The following is a 16,011-nucleotide window of genomic DNA, read 5'->3' as shown; positions in this document are numbered from 1 at the left end:
TCTACAGCAGAAGCACCAGCTTTGTAATAAAATGGAAAACAACCTGCTGTGCCAGAAATGGTCATTCCCATCCTCAGACACCCCTCCACTGCTTCACAGAATCAAGGGATCACTGAGGTTGGAAAAGACATTTAGGATTGAGTCTAACTGCAAACCTAATACTGCCAAGCCCACCACTAAACCACATCCTTAAGTGCCTCCTGGGATGGCGACTTAACCAGTTCCCTGGGTAGTGTGTTCCAAGGCTTGACAACTCTTTCTGTGAAGAAATTTTTCCAGATATTCAATCTAAACCTCCCCTGGTGCAGCTTGGGGCCATATCCTGTCATGCTGTCCCTTGTTACCTGTGAGAATGTACTGATCCTCATCTCACTGCACCATCCTCTCAGGCAGCTGAAGAGAGTGATAATATCCCTTACCTGAGCCACCTTCTCTCCAGGCTAAACATCCCCAGCTCCCTCAACCACCCCTTGTAAGACCTATGCTCTAACTTCCTTCCACAAAACTTTCCCCAGGCAAACGGGTGGGCTTATTACTTTACCAGAATGAACCCAAAAAGGAAGTAGTCTGGATTTGTTGGAGTAGCAAACACAGGAAGCCCTGAAGAATGATGGGCAAAGCTACAGCTAGCACTGTCAGGAAAACAGTGGGTTTCAGGTCCTTACTGGAGACATTGGAGCCTAGGTAAGCTGGAGAGTAGTAAACATGCTATTTTACCTGAAAATTTACAGGCTTCAGCCAATTTTTCATAGATTCATAGTTTTTCATAGATTGCTAGCACAGAAGTGGATAACAGAATAATAAACAAAAACAGAACAATATGTATTCTCTGACCTTTCCCAAACAGTAATTTGGGGATGGCTCCAGAGAGTGATGGTGAATGGTGCTGCATCCAGGTGGGGATCAGCCACCAGCCGTGCTCCCCAGGGATCTGTGTTGGGCCCAGTCCTGTTTAGTATCTTTTCTGATGATCTGAATGAGGGGACTGAGTCTGCCACACTAAGTTAGCAGGTGACACCAAGCTGGGTGTGAGTGTTGGGCTGCTGGAGGGTAGGAGGGCTCTGCAGAGAGACCCTGACATGCTGGATAGATGGGCTGAGTCCAACAGGCTGAGGTTTAACAAGACCAACCAAGTGCCAGGTCACTTTGGCCACAGCAAGCCCCTGCAGGGCTACAGGCTGGGGACAGAGTGTCTGGACAGTGGCCAGGCAGAAAGGGAGCTGGGGGTGCTGCTGACAGCAGCTGAACATGAGCCAGCAGGGCCCTGGTGTCCAAGAAGGCCAAAGGCATCCTGGCCTGGATCAGCCATGGTGTGGGCAGCAGGGCCAGGGCAGGGATTGTCCCCTGTACTGGGCGCTGCTGAGGCCACAGCTTGAATCCTGTGTTCAGTTCTGGGCTCTCCGTTTAGAGAGGATGTTGAGATACTCAAACATGTCCAGAGAAGAGCAACAGAGCTGTTGGAAGGGAGCACAATTCCTGTGAGGAGCAGCTGAGGGAGCTGGGGTTGTTTAGCCTGGAAAAAAAAGGAGGCTCAAGGGAGACCTCAGTGCTCCCAATAACTGCCTGAAATGAGGGTGCAGACAGGCGGGGGTCTCTTTTTCCAGACAACCACTGACAGGACACAGCCTCAAGCTGTTCAAGCTAGGCACTAGAAAATATTTCTTCCCAGAGTGATTGGGCCGTGGAATATGCTGCCGAGGGAGGTGGTGGAGTCACTATCCCTCAAGGTGATTAAAAAAAGGCTGGATGTGGAATACAGTGCCATGGTTTATTTCATAAGGTGGTGTTACGTCATAGGTTGGAGTTGATCTCCAAGGTCTGCTTCAACCTACTGGATTCTGTGATCCTGTAACTGCTACCATTAAACTTTGCTGGTAGTGGTTCAAGCCAAGGTACTCAGCAATCAGCAACCACTTGCTTTCTTCTGAGCTCTAATTAAATAACCATTCTGGCATTAATTTCACTCGTGTGGCTACTGGGTACCATCAGAATTAGGATCCATAAGATGCAATAACGCCCTTTTGGCATTACAGCTGTGATTGCATGTTTAGTATCTGGTGGTTTAGTGGGTTACGCAGTCTTTAAATTAACTTGGCCACTGTGACTTCTGTGTATTATTTCCATGTGCTACCTACCCACTTTTGGAAAGGAAGCTACATGTGTTCATGTGTTTCTGCAACTTTTAATTATCACAGCTGTGTCGAAGAAGCTGTGATTGCCAATGCCCACACAAAGTACTAGGCAAAGACTGCATTGTAGCTATTCAACACAAGGGTGAGAACCTCATTGTTTAAAAAGAAATAGCATTTAGTCACACTGGAGTTCTAACTAGCTGTGCTGAGTCATATGAATATTTTTCCAATGCATCAAAGCATTTATTAAAAAGTTAAGATAAAACTTACATTGAATGCATTGACTCAATGAAAACTAACATTACTAATAAGGATCCCACTATGAAAAATAATATAAATATTTCCACTAATAAATAAGAGATTTTGTGAATGTTGAGAAAATATCTAACTCCAAAACCAGTTAAAGTAATCCAGTAGCATGTGATTCTATTATCTTTCTTTCAATGTTCATTCAACCTGCATCAGAAGACCCTCTGGATTTCACAAAAATAAGTAAGTAAAGCAAAGGTGTGGTAGTACACGTGAATTCACCATATATAGGCTGTATCTCCATTGGAATGCTTGAGGAGTCTGCAGTTCCAAAAAGGGTTGTGTGTGTACTCATAAATCCATTATACAATTGCTTTGAAGCAATTTTCTCTAAGAATGTTTCTTTAACATTTTTTAAGCATCAGGGTTTCTCCTCTCTGTTTCCATATTTGTCTAATGGTAGCTGCAGGGTTGCAATGAACTTTTCAAAGTCCTCAATCTACCAAATATTTAACTGACAAATAGTCAATCTGTTTTGTTTGTAATACTGTGACTCATTTTCTGCTCTCCAGACCTGATGAAAAGTTATGCTGATCCTAGGACACAGAGAAATAACACTGGAAAGTCAATCACAAGCACAAAAGAATATATTTTTTCGACTTCTAAGGACAGTTATGTTTTGGATTTGTTTGGTTTTTTTGAGTGGGTTGTTTAATTTGGTTTTTTAAAATAATATTGGTTGCTTCAAGGAACAAAAAGCACAAATGCAGAGAAAAAGTGATGATAGACACACTGGTTATATTTCTCCTTACACTCCTCCACTTGCATTGTCTGTCCTTCCAGAAGCCAAGTATGTCTTGGAAAGGCAACCAGCTGCCCAGGTGGCCCAGTTTTGGACACTGGCATCATGGTACTCTGCCTAACGCCATGTTACAGAATCCAACCTTACAGTTCCCATTGCTTTTCTTCACTGGCAAAACTCTCATTGCAGTCATAAACCGCACTGCAGCAAGGACTACAGAGTTCTGATTTACTTCATTTTCTCCTTAGATTAAATAAATACATCTTCCTGCTGTCAGGAATTTTAATTTGCTTTCCCACCTCCAAAAGAAATAATTTGAACAATACATTTAAGCAATTAATTGTGTTAAAGGCAAACCTCCAACATGCATCAGCCTTATTCCTCAAGTGTTGGTCCAAGGCACCAGGTAATGAACTGGGCATAAAATCCAAGTCAAAAAACCCGTATTTCAGACAGGACTAAAGGCCCAGCCACCTGCACATGGAGTATCTCCTATTAGTGTGTAAGTAGGTACATCACTTTCCAGTACGTTTTGGGAGATTACTACTGCATTAGAGTAGCTAGCAGTAGTAGAGTACTGTGTTGCTTTGCAGTAAGCTTGCTATAACAAAGCCTGTAGCACAGTGTCTAAATATACAGTTCAAACATTACCTGCAATCTTACTGTGATAGCTCAGGAGAGGGTGCTCCAGCACTGGGTTTTACACTGCAGTCCAGCATAGCCTAACTTCCAGAAGATGCTCTTCCTACATCAACTGTCACACTTGTACTTTCCAAAATTCCAGGATGCATTCTGGCTTAAATATTTTTGTTTCTACACTGTAATCCCCTCAACAATCCTTCAGGGGCTTGAACCTTTTTTGGAGGTTTCTTTCTTGGGTCACACAACTAGCCTGTGTTCACAGCAATAAAGATAACGCTTTCAAAATAATGTATTGCTACAGCAAACCCATGACTGTGATCTGGCAATTTTTGATAAATGATATACAGAACCATGTTTAAAAAGGAGGATTTCTGGCTTGATTCAAAGTATTGTGCTGGAAAGTGTGTCTTTTTAACAGCAGTACAGTGATTCAAAGGCAAGAACACCATGAGCTTTCTGAAAAGCTTGTGTTAAAGGTTATAAATTCTGCATAGTAAAACTAAGCTTCTGTACAAGCACTAAAGCAGAATCTTGCCCAAGCACCCATCCAACAGCAGGGCCTCATTGCAAATTACTTTCATTCCTCTAACATTGCAACCACTACAGTAATTAATTCTTCATGATTTATATATCTGGTCTTCCAATCTGTCTCTACGATACTTTAATTCATAGTTCATGGTATACTCACACCTTCATAACGCAAAAGGAAATGTAGAGACTGAATTCTAAAGAGTACTCGCCCTGTCCCCAAACCCAAAACTCCTCCTCCACCCAAATATTGTCACAGCTTCCAAAGAGCTAATCACCAAGCAGCAGCAAGTTTACATGGTACAAATAATCATCATATCCAGAGATGTTTGATCGCTAATGTCAGGCATTTTATATCTCAAAGGTCTGCCTACAAGTCAGAAGATGAATCAACAGTGGTACCAGCAGGCTTGGAAAGTATATAAACATTTTCAAGTAAGTGCTAATTCAGATAAAACTACATGTAAAACAATACAGCTACCATGAACCACACTTCTCAAAACCTCTACCCAAGTTAATCCCATTTACAAAGTGCAAAACCAGATGATCTGACACAGCAGCTCAGCACACAAGTTTGTTAATAATGAAGGCAATGGACTTCCCATGGAAGATGGACACTTTCAGTGAATGATGCACTCAGTCCTGTAGGAGCAGGCTGGAACTTCATTACTGTGCTATGTTACCCGTTTGTGAGCTATTCTCCGCAGAAATAAGCATTTTATAGACTAACAGTTCTCCAGGGTGCCTTTTTAGGAACACCTGGTAAGATGGACAGATCCTAACTATCTCACAGATCTGCACAGTATTTACAAAACAAAACCAGAAAATAAAAATATCCTGCAAAGTATTTGCAAGAAAATATGACTTGAGGAGGGGAAGAAATGTGTGTTTGGTGGCTGGTTGCTTTGGTTGCTTTTTTTCCTTAAAAAAAACCAACCAACAAAACCAACTGAACAAAGACCCTAAAATCCCCAAGACACTTTTTGTAAGGCAACCACAATTAATATACAATATAAAAATGTGCTGCCTATAGCCTCACACACGTGATAAGCTACTTAGTAAGTTAAGGCTGCCATCCATAACTATTAACTTCCAAAGGCACATTTCTCAGCTAAGCATACACAATCCCTTACATATTTTATAACTGATACATCATAAAACTATGCTATTTCAGGATAACAAAACTCAAGAAACCAAATTAACACCAGATAAACATGACACACTGCACGAATTCTAGTTCTTCCCAACAGAGAAATTTAGCTTTTCAAAGAAAAAAATAATACATATGTTTTCACTAATATCCACATTTAAAACGAAAGAAGCTCTATGAGTAAATCCAGATGGTCTAAAAATATTCCTTTAATAAGTATGTACCAGCAGAAACATCCCTCTAAAATACTTACTTTATTAGTGAAATGGTACCAAAGATAACAAGTATACAAACAATCTCTTTGCTCTATGCTACTTACACATCATAAATAAGACAGCTGTTGTTGCAAGACACAATCTTTCACAGTCTTCCTGTAAGCATACAATTTTTTATTCTTTTATCAGAATTAGCTGTTTACCAGCCAACAGCATGTGGCTTAAACATCACAAAAATGGCTGTTCTATACTTTACATGGTAAAGCATTTTCTGTTGTCTGAAATGTACACAGTGGCAAGAACATTAAATCTTCTAGAAAATGAGGAGTGATTAAGCAGCTTCACAATCAAATTGGATTTCACTACCTTAGGAGTTGGGCAAAGTTTTCATTCCCTGTAATATGCTTCCCTTCCACTGAAAAAACAAACTATGCGAAGGAAAAGTAAAACAAGTAGAAAGCAAATAGCCAATACACTTAGTTTTTTATTTTAACTGAAAGAAATGACACTTCCCATGAGGTAAGGCAACTAATAATTTGATTGCATTAAGTTGCAGTAAAAATAATCTATGTGATTTTGGCTATAATTATGTTTTAAAAGCGTAACTTATCAGAAATCTCATAACCGATTAAATTACTTCAAAGAACAAAAGCTATGTTTTGCTAAGACAAAACCACTCGTTCTGTGATTCCCTTCTTGCATGCTTTCTCCACAAAAAAATGATAAAAGAATCTCTATAAGTAAGCTCTGCAAAAATTAGAACTTTCTTCCTCAAATTATTTATCCCCCATTTCTTGCACATCATTCCTTTTATATTGCCCAACAGGTATCAGAGAAAATAACAGAGAGGTAACAATTAAGGCCATCCAAATGTATATTATATGTCTTAAGAGCTTTCTTTGATGCAGGTGATCAGAGCACAGTTTGTATTCAGCTACTACTTTTGTACAGTGGTGGTCCCCAAATTACATATTTTCTCTTATTTATAAATCTCTAAGAATAAAAAATAAAAGTAAAATGGAGCTTCACTATTTTAACAAGTGAATCAAACAACCATTCTGGCAAGTCACTTGCATTTTTGTCTACAGTATGGTGGTGGCAAAGTAGCAAGAGAGATCATATAAGATTTAGCTAAAAATGTGTAACAGCACATATACATTTCTAGAAAATACCACATTTTAAGAAGGCACTAAAGCTTCTGCTTGTGCTCCCATATTTTTTTAACAAAAAGGAAAAATTTGTTTTCTTAATGGCACCTGTACTATTTTCTGCTGAACAGACACACTGCAGTACATTGCAAAACAAAGCTGTAAGTTCTGGTATCATCATATAGATGTGCTCACTTCTCTACGGACAAAGAAAAAACAAAACAACCCCAAAATAACCCTGTAAGCTAACCTAGTATCTATAACATGGCAATGTTCCTTCTAGGAACAGAAAAAGCGCATGCATTGTTCAAATACTTTAAAAGAAATATTAATTTCAGAGATATTAGTAAGAAATTATTTTAAATAATAAACCCTAAGAATCTCAAGCAGTGAGCAAATGAAAAACATACTAATCTGTGAGTATTTAACATAAGAACAGTAAAACCATGTTTATGCTTAAACCCCCTTTCCTTTACAGTTGTCATTTACAAGGAAAGGAAGTGTGTATATTTATGCACCATTTTCAAGCACATCAAACAGCACACATCAAAGTTTTTGTGGATTTTTTAACCTACAGGGCAAAACAATACAAAAGTCATCAACAAGCAGGATTTTAAACAACCTTCAATGCATATCTTCAGCTTTTTTGGGAAGTACAGGTTTACATCTTTCAATTTCTAGTTATTTGTAACAGCTTATAGCAAAACTTAACATAAATCATTTTACAAGTACAGCCATCATGGAAATGCATGGATTTTCAGAGATGAATAGTTCTGATGGCATCTGCCTTTTCATGGTATTAACTACAGGTCTGTGCTCTTGCTTTACAGCAAGAAGACAACAAAGCTATCACATGAACTGGAGGAGCTACTAGTACTATCAACATGTTCAGGTTGATTGCTTTGACATTTTCTTCCTCATTCTGGGAAATAAAATGCTTTGGATTTCGTTCCTTAGTTGAATAAGAAGTCCATTCTTTGCTTTAAACTTCTTCCATTTTAACTGAGAGATTTTCCTCGTTCGGTTGACAATTCCCGTTCTGTTGTAGCTTGACTTCATCTGTCCTTTGTGTATCTCTATTGTCTACTTCCTTGTCAGTTTCTGAATTCTGATCTTCTTTATTGTTATCTTTGTCCTATCAAAGATAAAATTATTTGACAACAAAATAATATTCTTAGCATTATAGGCTATGACTTCCAACCAACTCTCAGTAATTTTATTGTTTGAATTTTAAATGTGTATCTTGTGTCTGTAAATTTTAAAATAAGAAGTGTGACCTTCTTTGCCCCACCCCATCTTTTTTAAAATACATTTTCTTTTCATGAAGTTTCGTACTTGTAACAACCCATCACCCAAGAAATTATGCCATAGAAAGATCTATCTTTATTAACTAAAATAAACTAATATATAAAGTTATAGAACAAGTAGCACCATGGAACGTATGAGAAGCAGCTCCAGCAATTAAAAATTAAGCAATTAAGATTTCACTCTCACTTTTGAAATGAGAAGGAAAAAATTTAGTCCTTTCCTATTTTTTGTCAGGTTTCTGATACATTTCTAGAGTTCTTGGGTAAGATACTTCCTCAAGCATTTGAACAGTCACCTAAACCAGCTGTTTTGTAACAGCTGAGTAATTCTGAGCACAACTAACTACTCTTTAAAGGTGTGCTGCTATTCAAATTGTAAGAGTAAACAATTTGAAGATATTTCTTTTCTTAATTGCAGTACTTTCTATTTCGCAGGGGAAAATCCTATACCACTCTTTCACAACGCTTCAACTTCTACTCCTATAGAATGCAATGTACAGACCAGGACCAATTCAATGAGAATTTGAACTGTATAGTCAGAGTTCATGTTAAAAGTAATCTTTTCAGTTTCAGTCAAGCCACCCCTGAATACTGCTTGTTAGCCAATAGCCTGCCTGGTTCTAAAAGCAGGAAGCAAGGCACGTGGTAACATAGGGCACACAACACAAAGGAGAAACAAGGTGTTTCTGTAACCTAAGCAGACAAACTCCTACAGGTCAACTGAAGATCAGATATGTAGACTTAAACTGGCCTACTAACTTCAACTAGCAAATACTGAACTCAAGCGACACTAATTTGGTACGGAACAGAAGAAATAGAAGAGAGAAAACAAAGAAAAAGTAGAGAGAGAATTTCAGTAATGGCTTCACTACCACTTCATGCTGCTGATCACTTGGTCACGCACACTTACCTTCAGAGTTGTGGTGCTTTTATCAGATTTCTCCTTTCCCTCTTTTTCTTTACTACTTTTTTTCTTTGAAGTGGAGCGTTCTCTTTCTCTTCTTTCATTATTTGTATCTCTTTCTCTTTTTTTTTCTTTCTTGTTTCTGTTTCAGAAATTTTTTATTCAAATTAGAATTTGATCCAACTACAACAAACTTCAAACCATTTGACTGCAAACTAAACACCCAGCATGGACTTTCAAAAAATCTCCCCAGATTTAATAAAAAATCCCTTTGCAAAGACAACAGCATTTTTTTTGGCTGAAGAGCTAAACAGTTCATATGACCACCACACACTCTATTTGCCAAGAAAAAAGCAATTTAATCTGTATCAAATGAAGGTATTTTATTGATTTGAAGCAATTTGCAATGCTGACACACTCTATTTGCCAAGAAAAAAGCAATTTAATCTGTATCAAATGAAGGCATTTTATTGAAGCAATTTGCAATGCTGCTTGATTTGAAACTATGTCACTGAAAGAACACCAGAGCTCAAATCAGTTTAAGCTTTGAGTTAGCTTTAAATTAAAACTGAATCATACTGACCAACTGAAATAATCTGCAAAGGCAGTAAAACAGTGAAATTACTACAAATTCTTCCTTCTTTACTGATCGTTAACTTCTGTGTTTACATCAAACTGACCTTCTTGGAGAAGGAGTTCGTGAAGACTTTCTTTTTGCTGTTTTTGATGTTTTAGGAGATTTGGAAGGACTTCTGCTCTTCCTTTTACGCCTTTCTCTATGGGACCAAGAAATTCAATATCATCAAAACCAAAAATAATAAACTCAAAGGAGATAAAAAGAGAAAGCTCTTACAATGATCGAAACATGTCCACTGAATTTGACACTCTATGTCCCTAACAAAATATGAACTCTGCAAACTAAAAAATTTTGTATGCTTCAGTTTAGTGTTAAAGGCAAGGCAAAAAAATATGTGCCCTTTCAAAATTTTTTTTTAAAATCCTTATATACCTGATAACAATGAAAACACACTGAAGTTGGCAAGTTAAAAGCTTCTTCAGTCATGAAAATAACTCAGTTGAATGAAGAGCCATATTAAGATGAAAGGCATAACTTGAGCAATATGAATTTCAAAAGGTAACATTACAACCTGAGATCACTTCAACTTCAGTTTAACCTGACTAAAATTTAATTCCTAAATGTAAAAGCTAGAATTAGATGATTTAGAAGAAAACAGTGCAAACTGTTGTCAAAGTCAGAATAAATAAAATCTATTGTTTCTCTAGTGGTCCTTGCTTAGCAAACAGAATGTCATCATTCTGTAACACATGGAAGAGCCTGAAGTGTTTCACAAAGCAACTGTTATACATAGCTAAATGGAGTTTCTGAAGTTACCATTATGGAGTCTGATCTTGAATACAACAAAACATGAAATAACTGGTACTTTATACTGAGGGACATGTGAAATTAAAGCAAAAATTGAGTCAGTATAATTTCATTTAACATAAATGCAGAAGCCATCTGTCAAAATAAGATTAGTTTTTTCCCATCAACTCCTTGTAAAACAGGAAAAGTGGACCAGAAGAACAACTGAAGAGAGGAATTTAAAACTTTAGATACAGCACAAAAGCTACATTTATTTTTATTCAAAACAACTTTTGCAATTTTTGCATTTTTAAATCTTCAATATTTAGAAAAGCAAAGAAATCAACATTTATTAGATAAGTGACAAAAAGACACTTAAATGACAGTCAGTATCACTATATGGATTGATACTCTGACCTATCAGAATACCAATCCATAGAATGATACTCCATATACCATCTATGTGACTGTCCTGATTTCAGTCAGGATAATTTTCTTTCTAGTAACTGGAACTGTGCTGTGTTTTAGATTCAGTATGAAAATGATGCTGATAATACACGGTTGTTTTAGTTGCTATACGCTATCCTAAATGAAGTACATGTGTTTCGCATGCTCTGCCAGCAAGCAGGTACACAAGACACTGCAAGGGAGCATGGCCAGGAAAGCTGACCCAACTGGTCAAAAGTCAGTGAGGGGTGAGTGATTGTGTAGTGCATCACTTGCTTCTCTTGGGCTTTATCCATCTCTGTCCTTTCCATTACAATTATTACTGTTACTATAATTATTTTGTTTCAATTACCAATGTGTTCTTTCCTCAACTCTCAAAACACAGCCTGTAGAGCACGACAAGGCTGAACAAGGAAGGGACTGGTGAGAAAACAAATAAGTCAAAAAAGAACTGTCATGGTTAAACCCCAGATGACAGCTAAATCCTGAGTGGCATTTGCTCATTCCCTGCCTTCTTTTGCCCGTCAACCTCCATAGCCCCACCCCACCAGGGGAGAAGAGCAAGCAGGAAAAAAAGGAAAACTCCAGCACTGTAAGAAATGCTAGTAAGAAATTTAACTCTCTTTCAACCAAAACCAATACAGTGACCTGAAGCTGCACAGGACAAGATTTCTAAAGTACTTAGTTCAGCAAGCTTTTGATTTATCTTTGATAAACTAAAAATAAAAAATATTACAGAATCATGTAATAAGTACCAGGCACTAATCAGCTACTCACTAGTTAACATGCATTTTGAACATCTCCATATTGATCATCACCTTTATTTAATTGAGGATACTGGAAAGTGATTATTCTCTCTCAGTGCTGTCACTTCAGCTACACTGAATACATTCTCACTTAATTTTGCTTTCCAGCATATGTATCTGCAAACCAAGTGCTTCAGCAACTGCGTTAATACTAGAAACTGCTTATTCATTGAATTTTATTTTCAGTTTCTGCTTTTCTTATTTCAAGCTGAAGAATCATAACTGTGTCTCACTGCATCTGTTCCCATCTCTATTAAATTTCTACATAAAAGATTTTCGTGCACCCATTTCATTATGTCTTACACAATACTAACAGCAAAATCTAAGAAAAAACAAGTTCAAAATACTTTGATAGTAATCTCTTAATTATACATGGAAATAACATTCTGCATGTCACCTGATGCTACTGGCTCTTCTAGCCTGTAAGATAGCTCCTTTCCCAACTAATTTCACTTCCCCTACTCTTGTTTCTTTTTTCAGCCAGGAGTCACAAATAACTATCTTATTTCCAGTACCAGCAAGCAAAGCAAGTCAGCAACACAAGGTCAGCTGCCATCTAGCTCTTAAAAGGTCCTGTACGTCCTATTTCACCTTCACCTCTTTTCCAAAAAGATTACTATTTGCCAAATATTTCACATTTACACTTCTATTTCACATTTTACAGGATGAGCAGCCAACTGCTGTACTGAAATTCATGCAACTGAAATACCTATGTGTTGAATGATCTTCACTGGAAAGGTCTACCATTTCAACTATGCAATGTTCATCACCAAAGAAAGACCCCTAACATAACCCAACCTACTCAGAATTAATTTTCAGAGAGCAATGACATTACTGAGGCTGGAAGAACCCTCTGAAGATCACTTAGTCCAACCTATCCCTTTCCCACCTTACAAGAGGCTCAACCAGAGTATGTTATGCAGGGCCATAACTAGTCAGATCTTTGGCTGGAAGAGACAATCCCTTGAGGTAACTGGTTCCAGTCTGCCAAGCAAAACCACAATTTCATCACTAGGAAAAAAAAACCCCTTTATTTTCCGTAGCTCAATATGTGCCTGTCACCTCAATCCCTTGAGGTAGCTGGTTCCAGTCTGCCAAGCAAAACCACAATTTCATCACTAGGAAAAAAAACCCCTTTATTTGCGGTAGCTCAATATGTGCCTGTCACCTCTTAATTGTCACAGGCCTCATTGGTTCTGTCTTCTTCATGCTCTTATCAGATATTCATACATATTGGTAAGATGCTCCTCAGCTTTCTCTTTTCCAGGCTAAACAAATCCCAGATTCCTCAGTACTCCTTGAAGGAAGCTCCTTTATCAGCCTCATGGCCCTTCACTGGACTCACTCCAGTACATCTGCATGTCTCTTGAAATGGGAAGCGCAGAACAGAATTCTAAATGTGTCCTTACCAGAAGAGGGAAAGAATTACCTCTCTTGACGTACTCACAACATTGCTGGCTTCCTTGGCTACAAGGACCTGACAGCCAGCAAGTCCACATGCTATATTGGTGCAATGGCATTATTTATTCCTGCCCAGGTGTAGGACTTGTCCTTTCTCTTTGTTCAAGTCCATGAGATGATTGTTAGTCCATTTCTCCCATCTGCTAAGGTTCTCTAATGGCAGATCAGCCTCCCCCCACAGCTGGTTCTCTGTTGTTCGCAAAGCTACAGAGGACGCACTCTGTACCACTGTCTAAGCCCCTGATAATAACATTCACCAGTACTGGTCTCTGCATTGATGCTCTAAGGATAGTTATATCAGAAAAAAATTGTAAATCTGTAATAAAAAGTGTCCAGCTTCTAAAGAACACTACCCTTGTTTAACAGTATCTGTATTACATCAAAGTACAGCTTTGTACTTTGACTGCACTAGAAGAAATGCACTAATTTTCACAAGACTTCCTTGCTCAAGTACATAACACTGGAGCCTTCCCATAGCACTTACTTAACTAGTAAGATTCCTATGGGGAAGCAAAATTATTGCAAACTACAGTATGAGCTTTTGGTAACACCCACCTAACTACCCTTGCTATTTGGCACTAGGAGTCTGATTTTCCACCAAGGCTCCTATATAGGATATGTATTGTGAAACCCTTACATATTTTTATGCACTTATCCAATTCAAATCTCTGAGGCTTATGGTCTGAAAAAAATGGTTTCAAAGCTAACAGAAGTACCTCTATGTGGGTCTTCCACTCATTTAAATAGGAAGCTGCATATGCTTATTGAAGAAACAATATTCTGCCCATAAACCTCGTAACACAAACACACTGTTCAGAAACCATTACACCCTTTTTTTGTCTTCTATGAACCCTGAACTGATGAATTTTAAGGACTAGAGGAGTTCTGCTTTTGTCTTGTCAAACTATTACAATAGGTAGAACTTGTCCGATTCATTCAGCATTTCTTTATCTTGAGGTTACAGATATAATTTGGTGTTTAGCTCTGATATGATACTACTGAACTCCCTAATTCCTGATGTAACAGTAAGGACCTTATCCACCAATGCTTGTAAACGTAACTTAGCTGCAATGCTTTTATAATATGCCTGAGCTTGCTTACAGAGATTATAAAAAATCTCACAACCTCTTTCTGCTGTAACAAATTTATCCAGACTTCCTGCTGGTTAAGCTCTCTTCAGAGCCAAAACCAACAGCCACATTAACTTTGTTTTCCGGCTTACTGTCAGTAGTGTTAAGGAATGTTACTTTTAAATTACCTGGCTATCAGATAAACAATACATCTGTCTCTTCCAATTGAGATACATTCACCTCTTGAAAGGCTAGCCAACCAACCTACATGCTTGCTTCCCACAGTTCAGCCATCCAGCCAAAGAGAGGCAAGTATCAGAAAACAACTGTTTGCAAGATCTACAGACCAAAATGCTGCAGTATGTAAGTAATCAAAGAACTATGTAACAGTGACTCAAACTTTCATCAGGGCAAAGATAATGTGTGAGACATTGGTCAAAACTTTTGGCTGTCTGTAACATATAGAACTAGCATGAGAATCATCTCATTACTGTCCTCAAGGCTGCTACAATATAGTTGTATAAACTGTGTATAAACATATTTCACAATATGTGAAAGTCAAGCACCAGCAGCCCAACAAGAAACTCTGTTATATCAGGCATCATATAGAGCTTTTTATAATAGATGTTACTTTAAAGGAAAAGCTACAAAACAGAAATAATACAAATTTATTTGGTAAGAGCTATGGTGACACATAAAAATTAGGATGATGCCTTGATGATCTGTAAAAGAAAAAAAAAAAAAAAGAAGCATGAAAAATTCTAAACAAACCTGCTGGAGCTACGAGATCTTCTTGAAGAGCTATAGCTTCTTGGGGGTGTTCTGGATCTCTTATCTTTCTTCTTTTTATCATCTCTCTCTTTTTCTCGCTCCTTCTCCTTATCCCCATCTTTTTCCTTTTCTTTGTCTCTGTCCTTTTCCTTGTCCCCTCCTTTATCTTTATCTCCCTCCTTGTCCTTAATCTTCTCTCTGTCCTTCTCTCCTTCTTTCTCAGTATCTTCTTTTTCTTTGTTATGATCTACCTCTTCCTTGTCTTTATCTTTTTCCTTTTCCTTGTCCCTATCTTTATCCTTGTCCCTGTCTTTGTCTCGGGCTCTCTCTCTGTCTTTGCTTCGCTCTTTATCTCTCTCCTTGTCCTTCTCCCTATTTCTCTCTTTATCTCGCTCTCTTTCCCTGTCTTTGTCTCGATCCCTATCCTTCTCCTTGTCTCGGTCTCTGTCTTTCTCTTTTTCTTTGGCCTTTTCTTTTTCTTTGATCTTTTCTTTGTCTCTTTTCTTGTCCCTGTGAAAAGCCAAACACAAACCCATTAATTAATCTTTGAACTTTCCAATTAAAATTACAACTAATTTTTTAACATACATCAAGATAAAGTGAGCATCTCTGTTGAAAAATAGTAATGCTTCAATATTTTAATTTTTCACCCCTGTTTACAATAAGGGAAAGCTATGTATAGCTAGAAAATAAACAGCTATATACAGCTAGGAAAAATTTTGAAACCAGCTGGAGGAGGGGAAGCCAAAACCAAATCAAAGCACTGTCTTCCAAGTGATACTACTAAGTTTGGAGAGAATGTGTCTTTTCACCTCACAGTTATATAATTATACATACATAAATTTTCTACATTTTGTCAGGAGTGATACAAACTCTACAATCTGTAAATCCACTCTTTACTAAAAATGTATCCACATAAAATGGCCTTCAGATTAATCACTGCCAAATGAATAATGACAGCTGACTGACAGAAGTCTTCGTATTCCAGTTTTCTCTCATACAGATATCTTTTAACT

General features: G+C 37.8%; 1 protein-coding gene across 3 annotated transcripts in view; it reads right to left on the bottom strand.

Annotated features, from left to right (window-relative positions):
• Positions 1 to 5,694: 5,694 nt before the first annotated feature.
• Positions 5,695 to 16,011, bottom strand: part of SREK1 (splicing regulatory glutamic acid and lysine rich protein 1) — a 33,495-nt gene continuing 23,178 nt past the window's right edge. For all 3 annotated transcript variants that reach the window (XM_039709612.1, XM_039709611.1, XM_039709613.1), the window contains 4 exons: positions 14,996 to 15,505; positions 9,758 to 9,853; positions 9,084 to 9,219; positions 5,695 to 8,001 (listed from right to left, as the gene is read on the bottom strand). In XM_039709612.1, the coding sequence (XP_039565546.1) occupies positions 7,849 to 8,001; positions 9,084 to 9,219; positions 9,758 to 9,853; positions 14,996 to 15,505 (895 nt within the window). In that variant the 3' untranslated portion in view covers positions 5,695 to 7,848. The remainder of the gene's footprint in view (positions 8,002 to 9,083; positions 9,220 to 9,757; positions 9,854 to 14,995; positions 15,506 to 16,011) is intronic.

This window comes from Passer montanus, unplaced genomic scaffold (assembly GCF_014805655.1).
Source record: "Passer montanus isolate IOZ18808 unplaced genomic scaffold, ASM1480565v1 scaffold22, whole genome shotgun sequence".
Lineage (NCBI taxonomy): Eukaryota > Metazoa > Chordata > Aves > Passeriformes > Passeridae > Passer > Passer montanus.
Note: the sequence above shows the minus strand (reverse complement) of the source record. Positions and strands in the feature narration are given on the sequence as shown.